Here is a 17,187-nt window from a genome sequence, read left to right on the forward strand (position 1 = left end):
GGCCAATCAAAAATCGCTAAACACGGAGCTACTTCTGTTTGAATGCGGAACTGCAATGCATTTAACACGAGAAGCTCTGTGTTTAGTGCAGAGCTACTGTTTTTTAATGTGTAACTGTGTTCCGCATTAAAGACCTTTTTATTTTTTTTATTTATTTATTTTTTTTTTTTTGTGTGTGTCCCTACCTGGGGTGCTGGAAAACTGGCAACCCTGCCTGAAGGGGACATTGTATTCTCTAAATGGTTTAAGCAGTGCTGAATTTAAGTTGATATCTTTACATCTGGAGGATATTAGTTATGCTAAGCTGAAGGATTTTCTGAGTACAGCTGTGGGGGGGGGGGGTTGGCTATATTTTATGTTGATGGTGTGGGTTATTTGCTAAATAAAATAATGCTGCATTTTTTCATGTTTAATTTGAGCCGGTTTTCAGTAGTCCAGGTATTTATTAGGGTAACCTCTTTCTGAAGAGTGCAAGTATCAGAGGGAGGTCTTATCACCAGCACTCAGTTTGCAGTCCTCTACAAAATTGGTTAACCAGATGTCCTGGCTCTGGAGATCGGAGACGTAAATGCAGACATATGAAGGGTTTCAGTACAGAGCCTTGGGGGTTCTGATGGTTACTTTTTCATTCTTAGGAGGTACCTGCCACGTGAGCTATATGAGTTCTGTCTTTTAGCCAGTTTACTATAAATCTTACCAAAAATATTTGTATCCTTGCCCTCTATATCTCTCTTGGTAATAATAGCTCAACTCTCGGAGATTCTCTTGGGGCATCCACAAAAATTAACTACAAAACTTATATCTTAGGAGACGTAAATATTGACCGGGATAAAATAATTAGCCCCTGTCCATCCCTATTCATCAATCTCTACAACTTTACTCAAATAATCCACATATCACTCGACCTAATAAAACATATCCCCCTGGTTCCACTTTAGATTGGATCGTAGTCTCAAATCCTAACAAAATAACCAACTCCAGCACAATTCCAGATGCCATTAGTGACCACCTCCCAGCCTTCATCCATTGATCCACTAGCTCTTCCCCATACCAACATTAATACATTCACACTCGTAACCTCACCAACTTTAACCCCACCACTTTCTCAAACTTACTGAAACAAATGAACTGGCAAACTCTAATAACCCTTCCCCTTGACAAAGCCTTAGACTACTTCAACTCCATCTTCCTTGACACTCTAAACTCCCTAGCCCCCCTAAGATATAAAGAATAAAAACTAACACAGCTCCATGGCTTTCTAAACAAACAAAACAGGCTTTGCACCAAAGAGAGAAACTTTGGAAGCTCTACCAAAATAATAAACTGCCCACTACCCTGCTTTAATATAAACAGCTCCGCAACCTAGTAAAACAGCTAATCACCAAGGACAAAAAATCCTACTATATCAAGCTCCAGTCCAATAACAATAAAAACCCAAAGCAATTCTGGAATTCTATAAACTCTCTCCTCCATTCAGGCACAAAGAATAATCCCTGTTCTGACCCAAGCAATTAAATTCATTTTTCATAGAAAGCATCTCTGCCCTTACCAAATCTTTTCCTAACAATAACCCAACTGTCCCTCACTCTCTGCATCCAAACTCTCCTAACAACCCTCCTCTTCTGTTTGAGCTTAAACCCATCTCCACAAACTTTATAAAAAAAACTCTTTTTCCAAACTCAAACCATGCAGTAATGCTCGACCAATATCCCCCCTTCCTACCTAAAATATGCTGCAGATGGTATTGCTCTCCCAGTCAGCATCATTATAAACAGATCCATAAATGAATCCTATGTCCCCAAACTTTGGCGCTCAGCTTATATCATCCCTGTCCGTAGAGGAGGCAAAAATACAAGTGTCTGTAACTTCCGCCCCATTGCTCTGCTCTCCCCAATCTCTAAAATCCTTGAAAAATGCATTCACTACCAACTTAGGCCATTCTTAACCCAAAACAATCTTCTCACACCCACCCAGCATGGTTTTCGCCCAGCCCACAGCATCATAACTGCCCTTCTCTCTTTCCTTGAAACGGTCAATCAAGCCCGAGACTCTGGACACCTAGTTTCTACTGTTTTACTAGATCTGTCTAAGGCATTTGACACCTGTTTCTCCCAACCACTTACTCTGCCATCTCTCAAACCTTCATCTCTCAACAAAAACTCTATTCTGGTTCTCTAGTTATCTATCAGACAAGATCTCAGGCAGTCACATGGAAGAACTCCAGCTCTTCCTTCTTACCCACCCCAACAGGCATACCACAGGGATCCATCCTCGGGCCCATGCTTTTCAACATTTTCATCAGTAACTTCCACACTGCTATTCCAGATGCAAAAATCATTCAATATGCCAACGATTCTACCTTAGTCTGCTGTGCTACTAACTTCTCTGAACTGCTGACAACTTAAAATGCATTCTCCACAACAGAAAACTGGATGCACCAAAACCACCTCTCTCTCAATGCAAATAAATCTAAAATCCTACTATTCCCCCTGCCAAGACCTACTCCTATAACAAAAATGAATTTAAAGTCCTTAGCCAATCCAACTCACCCGTAGAAGTGGTACCTTCTGCTAAACTCCTAGGCGTAACTGTTGATGAACACCTCAAATTCGACACGACATTCAACAAAACATTAAAAAAACACCAAAAGCTAGGTATGTTGTATAGAAATGATCACTTTCTCTCTAATTCCACTAGGCATACTCTGGCCACTACATATCTTCTTCCTTCATTATTATTCTATGGTGCTCTTCTCCTAACCAACCTGTCCGCCTCTACAACCTCCAAACTAGAAAAATGCTACAATAAAATCTCTAAATTTGCCACCAATTCCAAACATTCCACCCATCATTGCCTCACCCTTCAATCCTTGAATTGGCTAGGAATTTCTAACCACCTGGACTACCTGCAACTATCCACAGCACATAGAGTTATATTTCTTCCCACAAAATGCCCTGCTCTAGCCAGTATCCTTCCCCCCTTATATTCCTAACAGAACACTTAGATCTGAGCACAAGAATCTAATTGCTATCCACAAACCTAAGCGCCCTGCTGGCCAACTTGCTCCTCTCATGCTCTAGGCAAAAATGGAATTCCCTTCCCTCCACACTAAGAACCACATCTAACTCTGACAACTTAAAAAGCCAACTTTTCAAACACTTGTCCACTAAATGGAAATGCACCTGACTCCAGCTACTTAATCCTTGCTCTCTCTGTGCCCTAGGGGTCCTTTCCCCTGGTACACAGCTCTAAATCTCCCACAGTCTCATACCTATAACCTTTTACAAGCTCTCTTTAACTCCTTTAACTTCGCTATCTTTAACCGACTAAAAAATTCTAGAGCTATGTTCGCATGACTCAACCTGTAATTAATGTAAATATTGTGAATAATTTTCTACTTTAATTATGTATGTAAAGCAAGCATAGTCTGATTTCTCAGTAGATGTATTTTAACTGGCAATCACTCATTTTCCCTTGCATCAAAAGTAACTGAATCACCCTTAACTTCTCTCTTAACAGATTCTGCCAACTATGCTTGTTGTAAATTCTTATTTGTGTTTCTCAGTACAATGTTATCTTGTATACTTCTGCATTTTATTGTAATTGAACTTGTACAATGCTTTCTTGGAATTTTTCTCCCCGGGCCTCCACTGAAAATGGCACATGTTGTCCCAGTGGCCTTCCCCAATAACCAAACTGGAAATAAATAAATAAGTAAAGGTCTAAATTTAAAATATTTGCCTTGCTTAGAATACCCTCATGGAATGTGATGGTTAGATTCTTTGGCTAGGTCAGGATACACTGTGTGAACAGCATGATAGCTGTCAACAGCCTGTGTGGCCTTGCTGAAGTTAACTAGGTTAATGGGTGGGATTGCCCTTTAATGAAACCAAGCATGTTATGTTGTTCTATCTCGCCTACATTCTTAACCCGTGGGTTCGGAGCCGAATATCTGCTCCGACTCGGCCGATTTTACTAGCTCAAAGTCTCTCATTGGCTGGGCTAAGAGGGTATCCTATGGTGCACTGCTCCATATCCCCAGATCTTGTTTGCCGCTTGTGTAGCTCGGACGTGGTCTCACTTGGCTGTGGCTAAGTACCTTCTTTTTTGCTATTTCTCTTAGAGAAATTTGATATTTCATACCCAAAAGCTATTTTGATAGCTATTCTTGTGGCTGTGTTTGAGTGTGCTAGTTGTGTTTTTTTTTGGTATCCCTAACTGTTTCAGCGGGCTAGGCCCATTTTAGTTAGAGGAAGTAGTCCTCCCCTCTGTTGTTAGATAAACTTTAGTGTGATTGTGTTGGTCTGTGTCTCCCCTAGAAGGACAGTTTCAGTTAGAGGTTCTTAGATTGTGTTGAGTAGAGTTTTTTCCTGTGTTTCTACTTGTGTGTTGTTCCCGCCCTTTTTGTGATTTGTGTCTAGGTGGTTCCGCTTAGCGCTAGTTGTAAGATGTCTAAGGATCAGAAGGAGCATAAGCCTTCTGGCTTTAAAAAATGTTTCAAATGTGGATATAAAATGTCCATCATGGATGGACACTGTGTGTTTACTGCCTTGGAGCCATCTATTTACAGGAGTCGTGTAGCTTTTGCCACTCGTTCAGTCCTAGGGTGCTCTAGGAGAGGAAAAATAAATTAATATTAAAGGGACTTCTAAAACCATCATTTGAGGAAGCTATAGACTCTGCTTCCAGTCTTCAGTCTAAATCCAAAGCTTCAAAGGCTAAGAAAAGGTCTCCGGCTCCATCTGCCTCTTCAGAGCCTTCGGAGAAGATTACTGTATTGGATTCTACCTCCTCGGCTCCACTGTCCTTGGGGCCGCAGGAGGTATCGGTGTTAACTGAATCGGTGTCTGCTCCTATTATTCTTGAACCCATTCGGAGCCGGTCGCCTAGTGTGAGGCATGGTTCACATGACAAGAGATCCCAGTTCCCATCGCTCTCCTCCAAATCCTCCAGGCTTTCTGATTTGGATGTTGATAAGGTGATGCAGAGGTTCCTGCAGTCGCCGGTGTTGGCTAAATTGTTCTCGGCTCCGACCCACTCGGTGCCGGAGCCAGTTCCTGTGACCATTTCGATGATTCCTCCTCCAAGCACATTCTTGTCATCGGAGCCGGTATGCTCCGCGTGGTGTTTCTGCACCGGCTCCGATACCCCCTCCAGGTCTATCGTTGCCGACCTTGGCTCCGACCATGTCGGTTCCATCCACAGGGTTCGGGACTTGGGTCTCTTCGGTCGGGCCCGAGGGGATACTTTGGGACATCTGTCTGTTCCGAGTCTCCCACTCGGTGCATCGGCTCGTGGGACCCCTGTCCCGGTCGTGGCCTCTGAGGTCGGTCCTCTGACTTGGGGGGGGGTCGTCAGCTACATCACCCGGTTTGGTCATTCCGTCACCCACCACCCCGGCAAGAGCTTCTGATACTCACCTATCCACGGACAGTAGAGCGCCAGGCCCTAACGATACCCCCACGAGCTGTCCCCAACTTTGAGGGTCTCCCAGAGTCCTTGCCTGAGGAGCCACCTAGAACGAAATTGTGCAAGAGGAAGCACATAGACTCCCAGGATGAGTCTCTCACCTCCGATACTGACCTCGGGGAGTCGGAACGGTCCCCCAAGTCATCCTCTGATGATTTTTCCTTCCCCGATATCCTGGAGATACTGAAACAAAGAGGTGACTTGGCTTCCAAAGCTCCTTCCGAGTAGGAGTCAGTATTCCCTAAGGCTTTTGGCGCTCAACCCTCCACCTCCTGTGCGTCTCCACCCTTCAAACTTCTTGACCTCATTTGTCGAAGAGTGTGGGAAACCCGCGATTCTGTGGAGCCCGTGCCCAGGCATCCCAACAAATTCCTTTCTGCCCCCCAGGGCAAAGAGTTTCTGTCAAAAGGAGTCCCTGTAGATGCCATGGTGGTGGCAGAAGCCACCCAGAAGGAAGTCGTAGAGTCTTCTTCATCCGTCCATCCTCCTAACAAGGAGTCTAGGACCATGGATCGGTACGGGAAGCGTACCCTATCTTCAGCAACCTTCACTCTACGGTCGCTGAATTATCTGTCTCACTTCACTCGGCTCCAGAGAGATCTCCTCAAAGAGTTGGGAGATACTCTTGCGGGTAACATACCTGAGGCGGTGGCTCTCACAGTTAACGCCTAGGTCTCTGTCCTTAACTCCATTGCTAACTCATCCATGTGGCTCATTTCGTATGCAGCCGAGGGAGCAAGTAGGGCAGCAAGCTCAGGGGTTGCCCTTGGAATGAAAGCCTGGCTGCGCCTGTGTCACTTTGCGGAAGCCTTCAAGTCTTCCTTCACTGACGCCCCATTTGACGGTTCCTCCTTGTTTGGGACCAAAGTGAAAGACACCCTCACCAGGTGTGAGCAAGAGGGAAAGATCCTGTCTGCCGTAGGGGTCTGTTTTTCCCTTCCTTCTAGACCTTATCCCAAGGCCCAGCTTGGGGGGGGGGGTGTGGTTCAAGAAATCACAGAGGTTTTTTCCTGCCGCACAAGGTGAACCCCCCCAACAGAGGCAGGGGAGGCGGGGTTATTCAGGGAGACATCGCCCCAGAGGCAGAGGGGGCCCTCGCAATTCGGGAGACCTCGACTACTTCCGTGGCTCTCCATACTCTCACTCCTGAGGGTGTGCCCGACTGCGCTTATCCGGAGCCAGTCGGGGGTTGAATTTCCTTATACCCGGAAGCCTGGGAGAGCATTACCCAGGACCAATGGGTATTACGGATAATTTCCGGAGGTTACCTCATTCCATTCTCTTAAGTATCCCCGCCAATCAGAAAAATCCCAGACGTTCCACCCAGTCAAAGGGATCAAGCTGCCTTAGAGGTCTCACGGCTGCTAGAAAAAGGAGCCATCCAACGAGTCCCCTCAGACCAGATCGGATTAGGGACTTACTCAAGATTCTTTTTGGTGCCGAAAATAACAGGGGGACCAGAGACCCATACTAGATCTCAGTCAACTCAACAATCACGTACACAAGTCCAAGTTCCGTATGGTCACACTACAATCGATTCTCCCATTGTTGGGAGAGAAGGTATGGATGTGCTCCATCGACCTCAAGGATGCTTTTACTACCATGTAAAAATGGACGGAGCATCCAGGAGTCACCTACGCTACCGGATTGGAGCCAGTCACTTCCAGTTTCGAGCCCTGCCCTTTGGTCTCACTACAGCCCCCAGGGTGTTCAAATGTATGGCGGTGGTGACGGCTCACTTGAGACGTCAGGGATTTCAGGTGTTTCCATACCTGGATGACTGGCTCCTTACCGCCCCCACCAGGCATCAACTAGTTCAGACCAGGGACGCTACTATCAGTCTATGTCACCAGTTGGGCAGAACAATAAACTGGGAAAAATCTGCCTTATTGCCCTCAGTGTGTCACCTTTTTATAGGAGCAGATTTAGACACCATTCGAATGCAAGCATCCTTACCACAAGAAAGGATCACAATATTAAAACAACAAAAACACATGCTGATGCCACTGAGACAAGCGAAGGCAAGACTGGTTCTCCAACTCTTAGGGACCATGGCAGCAACTATCATGTTGGTCCCTCTGGCGAGATTACACGTGAGACTTCTTCAATGGCTCCTCTTTGTCCAATGGTCTCTCCAAAGACTCCCACTATCTCATCCCATCTTACTCATGGACAGGTGCAAGCAGGACTTCCATTGGTGGCTGTGCACCAACAATTTGAACGGGGGAAAGCCCTTCGTTCCACCCATCCCTGTTGCCACGGTGACCACGGACACCTCCCAGGTGGGGTGGGGGTCATTATCTCGGCAGAACAGTCCAAGGCACATGGCAGGAACACGAGATACATTTGCATATAAACGTCCTGGAGATGAGAGCAGTGCTTCTTCCGTTGCAGGCACTTCAGAAAGTTCTCCCTCTAGGGACTATTGCGATACACTCCAACAACATGTCAGTAGTGTGGTATCTCAACAAGCAAGGGGGAACCCGGTCTTATCCTCTGTGCAGAGAGGCTATGCGAGTGTGGCTTTGGGCAATTGCTTCCCAACGGTTTCTGATGGCAACGCACATTATGCCTTACAAGTGGTCCCTGAATCACCTGGTTGCAGAGCAAAGCTTCAGCAGATGGGGTCAGCCTTGCTGCGACCTTTTTGCCAGCCCTCTCAATGCGAAATACCGCAACTACTTCACGCTGATCCCCCCACAGGGTGAATCACCCAGGGACTCTCTGGTTCACGGTTGACCCTCCGGTCTGCTTTATGCTTTCCCTCCATTTCCCCTGCTGTCAAGGGTGATTCAGAAAGCGCAATCCTTGGGAAGCAGAATGATTCTGATTGCCCCACACTGGCCTCGTCAAGTCTGGTTCCCCTTTCTTCAACCATACATTGTGGACACTCCTTGGATTCTGGACCCTCAACCAGATTTACTGACACACATGTTGGCACAGTTCCACCCCTCTTTGATGACCCTCCGGTTGACAGCCTGGCTACCCCACTTCCATCGTTGGTCAGACATCATAATTTTTCACTGGAAGTGGTCCATATATTATCTTCCTCTCATATGCCATCCACTAGAAAGATTTATTCTAGTAAATGGAAAAGGTTCTCTATCTGGGCACATACTAGAGGCATTGATTCTTACACAGCCCAAATAGATTCAGTTCTGGAGTTCTTGTCTACGCTTTTCTATCAGGGGTCCGTATCAGCCACCATCAAAGTTCAGCTGGCGGCGATATCTAATTTCCACATAGCGAATTAACCTAGTCTCATGGCACACAGACTATGCAAGGCATTCCTTAAAGGTACTCTGTTGCTTCATCCCCCAGTGTCCGAACCTATCATGCCCTGGGATCTCAATTTTGTTCTACAAGCCCTTACTTTACCACCATTTGAGCCTGCAGCTACCTGTGAATTAAAATTCTTGACATGGAAAACAGCATTCTTAACAGCAGTCACTTCAGCAAGGTGGGTTTCGGAAATTCAAGCCCTCTCCATCAAACCCCCATATTTAATCTTCCATAAAGATAGGTTCTCTCTTAGACCAAACCCCTCGTTCCTTCCTAAAGTGGCTTCTGTGTCTAACATGAATCAGTCCATTGAGTTGCCTGTTTTCTTCCCCCACTTTTCTAACAAGGCAGAATTTAGATTTCACCAATTGGATGTACATAGACAATTACGCTTCTATCTACACCGGACAAAAGATATCCGGAAATCTGACCAACTCTTTGTCTCCATTTCGGAAAACCAAATGGGTTCTCCGGTATCCAAGGTCACGCTGTCTAGATGGATAGCCAGTTGTATCTCTCTCATCTATCAGGCGGGAGGTAAAAATTTGCCTTTTCCACTCGAGGCACATTCTACTCGTGCTGTTTCTACATCCACAGCCTATCAAGCTAGATTGTCAATGGATGATATATGTGCTGCAGCTACTTGGGCTTCTGCTCACACCTTTGTTTCTCATTACAAATTGGACGTGTCTTCCAGGGTGAGGTCTTTCTTTGGCTCCACAGTTCTCAGGAGTATTTTCCTATGAGCCACCCAGGATGTAGGTGCTAGGGACGCTGTCCCACGGGTAAGAATGTAGGCGAGATAGGGCTACATAACATCAAGAAGTTATGTACTCACCATAACATTCGATGTATGTAGTCCATCTCACCTCACATTATTACTTACCCTCCCACCTTCCCCCTGCTTGGAGGATTTGGAGGTTAGGTTGTCACCTACAGGGTCCCTTTGATTAGTTTATTGTCTATATGGATGTGATGTGTGTATGGAGTACAAATGACTTCACAACAAACTAGATCTGGGGATATGGAGCAGAGCACCATGGGATACCCTCTTAGCCCAGCCAATGAGAGACTTTGAGCTAGTAAAATCGTCCGAGTCAGAGCAGATATTCAGCTCCGAACCCACGGGTAAGTACGTACATCGAATGTTATGGTGAGTACATAACTTCTTGTTTTGGAGGTGTAGCCTAATGAGATTTTTGATATAATTGAGATCAGTTATACGTTCCATAACTTTGTGGATCAAGCTCTTAGGGCTTTTGGGTCTGTAGTTACTGTGGTCTGTGGTGGTGCCACCCTTATGGGAGGGCATTGCCACTGTGGTAAGCCATAATTCAGTAGCAGATCCTTGTTACGTTTAACAATTTGAGGAAGACTTGAGCACTAGGGAGGTGATGGATTAAAGTGGTTGGAGGCACGAAAGGGAGGAGGGAGGTAGAGAGAACCAGTGGCAGCATGAGCGGGAGATGCTGACCCTTTGCCTGTGCTATGTGAGTGTAGGGGAAAGTCCAGCCTGCATGCCAAGTTCAGTGCCAGGTTATTACAATAATATAAAAAGGGGGGATGACTTGACAGCTTCGTCCAGGCATTTTAAAGCACCAAAGCTGACGAGGGACAGTGTGAGTTTATCTCCTCTGTTTACAGGCAAAGCAAAGCCTGCTCAATCAGAAGTGAAGTGTAGATTGCCTGAAATATGATAAAAGTTGAGCAGTGTGTGAGTGCTGTAAAATTGACTCCCGAGGCATGTAGAAAGAAATTCTGAGAGCATAGAAGAAGGGCAAATGACTGTGTGAGTAATGATATTGCAGAAAAAAGCATTTATTTTTACAGATGAATGGATATTAAGTCACTGCATTTGAAAGCTTAGCAGACCTTTTGGAGAGGGAGCAATCACTCAGTACTCTGCCTAAGGACATGAGAATCTGTTTGGCAGACCAGGAGTGCAGTACACTGCTGAATGATGCTACATTTTTTCATGTTTAACTTGAAGAAAAGGGGAATTGTATCTGGCAAGTACGTCACAGCTGCAAAGAAGGGAATACCCAGCATCACTTGTGGGTATAAGGGAACTCATGGGGGGAGCAGCCTAAGCCATCACAACAGGTTCCATAGCCAAATGGGGAACCACCAGTTGTTGCACATGCCAAGGTCTTGAATGCCTTCATTATAACCAGAGAAGGCATGTTCAGTGTCGGTGCCTCCTGAGGCAAGATGGGGAACAAAGTCATGGGAAGCAGCAGTTCTGGAAACAAAAACACTGCTGTAAACTACCACAAGTGTTTGTATACTGTTGATGGAAGGGAATGAAACTTTCCAAGAGGGATGTGGCAGCAGACACCAACCATTGTTAAAATTGCAGTAGTTGAAAGTGAGAAGTACTTGCTTGGGCAGTCCATTCAAGTTAGGGATATGGAGAGGGCCACCTTCTCTGGCACTACTGGCTAGAGTTTACCTGGATTGGGAAGGAGGACAAGGGAAGATGAGGTGGCGGTGTTAATTGATATCCCAGCAGATGCTGTGTTTGGAAATGATTTGATAATGTCGTACCTTGTTTACATATTGTTGCATGCAGCCGTGCACAGAGGCAAGCACTTGGGAAAGGCAGCAGGGGGGAGATCCAACCAATGTCCACAGCTCCAACCATGGCTGGTGGTGTGACTTTCTTTTGGGGGGGGGGGCGTAGTCAGTAGCAGTGAGTCTGAATCTGACCATATCTGTTAAAATACACTGGCCTTCCCTTCATAAGGACTGCTTGAAAGGCATATTTAGGAGGTAGTAGCAGAATTTCAGGTGCCACTGTTAGAAGATGCTAGATTGGTTTTGGAGGGAGAGCTGGGGAAGGTCACAAAGAGTTGACAGGTTGAACTCACATACCTTACTTTACAGATGTGGGATACTGTAGATGCATATTGCAGGGCAGCCATTACAAGTTCTATAATTTGGAGGTATGCCTGACTTAAGGAGACAGCCCCTACCAGGTCAGATGAAGGTGAAACTGTTTAATTCACCTTTGGATAAGGATCTGTCCTTTGAACCCCCTACTCAAAGCATCTTCCAAAGACTGGTTGAGAAGGCAAGATTGTGTTGTCAGTCAAGCAGCTTTTTCACTTCCAGGCACCAAATTTCGGCAGAAAGTATGAAACCAAATCACGACCTTTGTACACGAATCAAGACAAGAAAAAGCTTGGTAAGGGAACGGCCAGATTTAATAGTGGCAAACTAAATGAAAGGAAGAGCCTAGAGGACAGCATTCTTGTGACTTTGAAAGGGAACAGCCATGAGCCAGCTTACCCTGCCCTCTTCTTCCTGCTCCAAACTCCCAACACAACCACTCTTGCTCACCCTTTACCTTCTGCTTCTCTTCAGTAAAGCATTATTTGTAGAAAAGTGGGAAAATATAATTTGAAATCAGTGGGTCTTAAAACACTTGGACAAGGCTGCAAACAGCAGTTTCAAAGTAGGCCAAAGTTCAAGGGATCCCATCAGTGTCAAGGAACCAAATGACCTTGGTACACCCTCTGCTAAAAGAGTTGTAATAAATGAAGGCAGTTAAGAGAGTATCAAAAGCGGAAGGAAATTTGAGATATTACTTAAGGGTGTTACTGTACCCATAAAAAGAGGCATATAGAGACTTGCTTCAGATCTTTCAGAACTGAACAAATTCCCAATTGTTCCAAAATTCAGAATGTTGACTTTGCAAGGCCATTTTCTACTACTTTCCCTACAAGCCTTAATAGCCACTTTAAACCTCACAAATGTGTGCCTTCACATTCCTATTGCCAAAGACCACAGAAAGATCCTAAGTTTCACAGTGCAGGGAATGCATTGCCAGTTCACCTCATTGGTGCCATTCCATGAAATATGTGGCTCCAGTCACAGTATTTCACAGGACAAAGACAGATCCACATTTCCTCATACCTGTATGATTGCCCCTTGGGTAAGTACTAAGGTACCTGCTGTTGCAGGCCATTTTATACCAAGCCATTTTCCCTTTTTATACTCGAAATAACTCATCCCGTTTAGTTGTAGAGTGGTGTTTCCCATCCCATGGTCGATAATTATATATATTGCCCCTAATGAGTAACTCTGATCATACCATAGATAATTTTGGGATCCATGCATGGGATGAAGCATTTAGGAGCTGCATATGTCTGTTAGTAGCCCTGAGGTGAATTTTCTGTTTTTCATCCATAGATCTGAGTTGCACGTGAAAATGGACAGGTATGAACTTTGTTTTAGGTGGATGGGAGTCTGTTCATGGCAGCATTATCCTATATGAAATATACCTGCCCCTTCAAACACTTCCGCTGATGTTGCAGAAGTCCTTTGATACCTAGACTTAAGTATTTGGAATGCCATTTGACTTGTTGATATGCAGTAAATCAATCTGTAATTGGTCTGAGGATGGTCTTGTACATAAGACACAAGTTACCTCTTAGCAGTCTGCACATTAAAGTACAGTGATGGGGGTTTGAGTTGGCCCATGTAGGGCATGTATCCTCTTAGTAAGGTATCCTTGTGGGTGTTACAGTTGTTACATGTGACTGGACAGATGCATGCCAAAGGAGGTAATATGTTTAATGATTTGCCTAATGAGGACTGTGTAAAGGGGGGGCATAATAACATCCTTAGATCTAGACACAATCCCTTTGTTTATAAGCTATGCAATGTAGAGGGACTTTGACAACAATAGACACACATTGGTCAAAAGTTAAGTTACTGTCCACAGAAGTCCCCAAATCCCAAACAACTGAGTCAGCTCTCGGGTACATGTGGTGCTACTACTTTCACTGTCTAGAGAACTGCAGTCTCTACCTTTCTTTGCATAAAGAACGAACTCCCATGTTGGAACTGGTATTTACACTTCATTTTGGGGATGCCCATCAGATTGCCAGAGCCTAGCCAATCTTTGACTACAGACTCTTTGGGACTTACCTTTGGAAGCCCATATGGGACCAGCGAATGCACAAGCCACATGAGATCAAAGTACAAGGAAAAAGCATTAAAAATATTATGGCTGTTGCACTATCTCTGAGGGCATTCAGACAAGTTTTGACATGGGTAGTCATCCAAATCCATAATGACAGTACCACTGTAATCAACAAATGGGGGGGGGGGTGGTACTCACTCTTGTGTTATATACTTGTGCAGAACAGAGAAGTTTCACAGGAGGAGAGCATAGCCTTCATGATGCAGATTACATTCCCTCCCAGGAAGATGCGGTAGCAGATCTCAAACTCACACATGGATGTTGAACAGGAGTTTTTCTGGATTTTTCCAACAAATGGGGCATGCCAGAAGCAGACCTTTTTATTTCACCAGAGAACAGGCAGCTGAGAAAATTCTCATATAGAGCAGCAACTTGGAAAGTGAATTCTCCCTGAACTAGGTAGATATGTTTTTGTGTAGATTCACGTGTTCTGCAAACTTGAGACGACACCAAATGTCATATTTAATGTAGCTCTCTTTTGGTCCAGACGACTCCTGTTTTTCTTCCTGCACTGCCAAGCTAGGAGAAACCAAAAGTGCTGCCTTAGCATGTTGACCTGTTAACATAGAAGAAAGAGCCCCTTATGCACCTCAAGTGGACCACACTAATATTGATAATTTGGGTGATCTAAACTTCATCTCAGCCAGGCAAGTGTTTTCAGAGGATGTCCTCAGTGTTACGAGGGAAACTAGGAAACCAACAGTATATATGTAGCAAAATGGAAAAGATTTTCTGTGTTGCCTGTCCAGGGACCAAGACTCAAACACAGCTGTGGTGGTATTGGTCTAGGCTACCTGTCAGACCTTTTCAGGATGGGCCTGTCTTATGCTTCCTTCAAGTTTCATGCTTCTGCTCTCTGTGTCCTTAATATGGCCCCCCTCCCTCTTTACGTGGTCATCAGTAAGGAAAATTCTGAAGAGAACGTTGCAACTTAGACCTCTAAGAAGGGAAATCTTTCCACCATGGGATCAAAATTGTGTTACAGAAGCTTAATTTTAGCCTTGTTTGTACAAGGTGTTTCAGTCAATCCCAAACATGTATCCTGAAAGACAGTGTTTTTGGTGGTTGTGACATCTGCTAGAAGGATTTTAAAATTGCAGGCACTGATGTGCAGGTAACACATCTTAGTCTTTCTCCATGATAGAGTATCCCTTCTTTTCGATCCTTCCTTTGTTAAAAGTAGCGACTGAGATGTGTTTGAATCGCTGTTTCTTTACTTTTCCTAAGCTTCAGTATAAGGGAAGTGCAATTCTGCACTCTTTGGGTGTACATAGACAAATAAGTATTGGTTGGACTGAAAGTGAGACTAGCTCTTTGTTCCCTTTTTAATGGTAAGGAAGGAAAGCTGGTCATTAAGCAGATACTATCACCATGGTTTCTGTGTACTACTTGCTGTTACCCTGCTTGTGGTGGACCTTCCCATGACATATGATGGCACATTCTGGCAGAGCTGCTGCAGCCAGTGTAGCATTTTTCGGGGTTGGGGGGGGGGGGGTAGAGTACCCAGTTCATTTTAGAAGTAGATGGTTGGGCTTCAGTCTAAAACTACTTTATAAACAGCGCTAGGGTTTAGAGCAGCATGTACATCTGCCATCATCCTACAATGTCTACTGTTCCAGAATTAAAGCAACCCTTCCTCTGTACTTGTGTTCTGGGAGTCGTCTTGCAGATCAGGACTGCAACTGTGAATAGTATGGTGAACGTAGTACAGTTGTTAGGAACTTGACATAAATGTTTGAATACATTCACATTTGCAGTATATATATTCCCACTCACCTTCCTGTAATGTTACATTCTTGGCACCCTAGTGTTGGTGTAGGTCCCACATAATCCAGTGCCTTGTGCATATTCATCTTGACAGTACCCCTCTCTCCTTAATCTTGCCATACTTTCCTAAAGGTTGACTCAAGGGTAGATCTGCTAACAAGTGGAAGGCTCATATCAAGCAGAGCCAAGAAAGATCTGACTGTGCTGGCTGTTTACCCCTCTTATACCGCCAGTGCCCTTATGTTGTAGTGGGTGGAAGTTAGCTGAGGGGAAACCTCTGGAAACCAGGCTGACCTTCTGGCTCTCTGCACACATGATACCCTCAGATCAGGTCTGCTTCTCTTAATATCTATGTTTATGATAAATTGGAAACACATTTGTACTGTCCGTTTGAAAAAGCAACAGACTCCACTAGTCTTTCAAGCCTAATTCTCAAATGTTTCTTAAAATGTGTCTGAGATGGCCCCTAGTAAAAATGAAAGGAAGAAATGACTGAGAAAAAAATAGTGACTGTCAAAAGGTAGGAAATCCTAGTTGTTAGCTGGTGGAAAGATGGTCACATTAAATAAACCTCTATTGCAGCGCGTTCTCCCTGTAAAATGACATCAGGGAAGTGGAAGCCTTGCCCCCAAATCAGGCCATTTTGGGTTATAACAAATTAGAAAATGTTACTCATTTGGTAGTACAGAGAAGTTCAAGATATGAAATATATATATTTTTGGATGCAGTTGTCCCTTAATTTTAATTCATCTTTTGTTGTGGCACATGCATATTTCATACTCTTTCTGTTCGTCCTTGCACCTTCCCTGCTGACTCATGGCCTGTTGAACTCTAAATATTATAACTTGAGCGTAGTTTATACATTATGAAGTTGCCCATGACATATGCAAGTCTAAAGCCTCTCAAGCTGCCTCTTTGTTTTATAGGTGCAGTGGATTAGTGAAGTTTTACTTTTATATCTAAACATTTTCATAATTGTCCCCAGTTTTTATATAATATTTATGTATTGAGTTGAAGTGTATTCCATATTCTGTATGTATTGTTACTGGAACTTTTTTTCTGGAGTCTCCTCTGTAAGTAGAGTGTGCTTAGCTAAAATTTCTTGGTCAATAAATGCAGTCAAGAAAATGAATAAATGTCAAGTCATTGTTGGTGCTTTTTTTTGTATAAACATAAAATGCATTGTATTTTATCAGTAATTTAAATGGGAATGTTTTATTTAGTCATCCTTTGAATTTTGTTGTCTTTTAGCTTACTACGAATGTTGAGAGAGAATCTTGAAGAAGAAGCCAAAATTATGAAGGATGTACCTGGCTGGAAGGTTAGAACTTCATCTTTCATTTTCTCAGAAAACTGTACATATTGGAGACCAGGAACAGATTGGTTTAATAAATTATATATAAAGGAGTACATGCATGCGTGTATATTAAAATGTGTGTGTATGTATGTTATACAAATGCACCCACATTTATCCAAAATGTGTGTATATAGGGATATATTGATGTTTTGTAGAAACAGGGCTAGCTAGTTATGGGAATCTTAGGAATTTCAAGGCCACTGAGTGTTGTAACCATTATGCCTTGGCAGTTCATACTCTAGGCTGTACTTTCCTCCTCGACGAGGGCTGTACCACTCATGCCTGGGGTGAATTTATGCATTCCCATCCAATTATCCATGTC

General features: G+C 44.1%; 1 protein-coding gene across 1 annotated transcript in view; it reads left to right on the forward strand.

Moving 5' to 3' along the window:
- NDUFA13 (NADH:ubiquinone oxidoreductase subunit A13) overlaps positions 1-17,187 on the forward strand; it is a 223,734-nt gene that overhangs the window by 159,766 nt on the left and 46,781 nt on the right. Inside the window, exon 4 of the mRNA XM_044090650.1 lies at positions 16,760-16,829. Coding sequence (XP_043946585.1) covers positions 16,760-16,829 — 70 coding nt within the window. The remainder of the gene's footprint in view (positions 1-16,759; positions 16,830-17,187) is intronic.

This window comes from Protopterus annectens, chromosome 13.part0 (assembly GCF_019279795.1).
Source record: "Protopterus annectens isolate FY-2018-M chromosome 13.part0, PAN1.0, whole genome shotgun sequence".
Lineage (NCBI taxonomy): Eukaryota > Metazoa > Chordata > Ceratodontiformes > Protopteridae > Protopterus > Protopterus annectens.